The sequence below is a fragment of the Gastrolobium bilobum genome, unplaced genomic scaffold, assembly GCF_033153095.1.
Source record: "Gastrolobium bilobum isolate Gb01-03AN ecotype WA unplaced genomic scaffold, APGP_CSIRO_Gbil_v1 utg3760, whole genome shotgun sequence".
Taxonomy (NCBI): Eukaryota; Viridiplantae; Streptophyta; class Magnoliopsida; order Fabales; family Fabaceae; genus Gastrolobium; species Gastrolobium bilobum.
The window spans coordinates 97406-99000 of NW_026898344.1; the positions used below are offsets into that span (position 1 = coordinate 97406).

The window sequence follows — 1595 nt, forward strand, 5'->3', positions numbered from 1 at the left end:
ATGAACCACAGTACTATCTAGCTAGCTATATGCAAAGTGTGTTTAATCTAAAGGAGGATTGTGTGTTATTAATTCAAACATATATTTGTTTAAAACAATACATCACAGAGTTCCAATATGTTACAGTTTCTACGTCAGATTGTGTATGTAATCACATGCAACGTATGATAAATCAAGCTCACACATCCATGGGGAGCACAAGAAATCTCACAGAATCAGAAAAGGCCCAAAATTAGCATAAAGCAAACACCCAAGAGTACTATTTAATTTAGGAAACACCAATAACAGTGTTTTGAATGATAGGAGAGAGAAAGCGAGGGGGAGGGAGAGAGACAATATTCTTTCTAGTCTAATCACTATTACTCTTACAGTCTTAGCTAGTAAATTATTCTTTAGGCAAACCATTTCTAATCGACAATGTAAAATTAGGGTTTTTATTCTGCTTCTAGGGTTTTGTACGCTGCAAAATGGTATCCCTATCCATACTTATAACCCTTCTATATTATATTTATAACTGATTCACATATATAATGAGTGCTACTCTAATGTAAAATCTCAAATAAGTTGCTAGTTAGTTCAAATATCAAAAACATTCAAAGGGTTGAAGCCAATTGCATGAATCAAAATATATAAAGCAACAATTATAGGCATCATAAATAATACGACAAAATTACCATCCGCATCTCCCATATCAAGAAGCTTGTTCTTCCTTGAAAGCTTTTGCACCTTGAGTCATCTTAATTTGGTTCCTTTTCTTCTTCTTCCTCTTCTTATATAGGATCCCTCTTGCTTTTGCCTGGCAATCCTTCACCTCACGCAGGTACACCCGAACGGCTCCGCCTCCGAAAGGGTTGGTCTCTGGCGACCCGCCGTGCTCTTCGTAGGCGGCTCGGAGCCGTCCGATGAGGGCATCGAGACTACCCCAAGCCTGCCTGAGAGGGCAGGCACAGGGTGCAGGGGGGGCAGGTTGGCCAAAGAAGATGCAACCGTGCAAGTGGATCTTGGTCTTCCCAAATTGATCAAGGTAGCGCAAGAAATCTAGAACATGGTTGAAGTTGCACTGAGAGAGTGGAACTGGGGGAGTATGATTCTTCAGGTACTGACCAAAGGTGTTCCAGTCTCGCCGTTTCTGAGACTCGTACCTGCTCAGTTGTTGTTGTTGTGGTTGTGGTTGTGGTTGTGATTGTTGTTGTTGATGACTGGAGGGAGCTTGTGATGATGAGGAGGAGGAGCCATGAGAAGAACCATTTTGAATTTGGGAAGACATGTCTCTGGTAACTATGTGCTATGGATGGATGGAATATTGTTGGGAAGAAATAACAGGGTGAGTGCAGTGGAGAAAGATGAAAATCACGTCTTGTGGTCTTTTGAGAGGACATGAAGTGGGTCCTATGAAGTTGTTTTTCTTCTCCTTTTTCTCCTCTTCCATCCTTTCCTCTCTCATATTTCTATTTTTATTCTGGGAAAAACGTGTTATTGTTTTAAATAATATAAGTTATATCCTTTTAACAATTTAGAATTATGTGCTTCTCGTATTATATAGGTATAATATTAAAATTATATTTTTTTTTTACTTTCTACGTCAATCAACAATT

General features: G+C 39.1%; 1 protein-coding gene across 1 annotated transcript; it reads right to left on the bottom strand.

Annotated features, from left to right (window-relative positions):
- Positions 1–691: 691 nt before the first annotated feature.
- On the bottom strand, positions 692–1267 carry LOC133315076 (protein LIGHT-DEPENDENT SHORT HYPOCOTYLS 10-like). The gene has a single exon (XM_061516627.1). The coding sequence runs from the start codon at positions 1265–1267 to the stop codon at positions 692–694; it is 576 nt and encodes a 191-aa protein (XP_061372611.1).
- Between the last annotated feature and the right edge of the window lie 328 nt (positions 1268–1595).

Excerpts from the sequence above, each read along its gene's own strand:
- LOC133315076 (XM_061516627.1), bottom strand. The coding sequence starts at position 1,267 with ATGTCTTCCCAAATTCAAAATGGTTCTTCTCATGGCTCCTCCTCCTCA.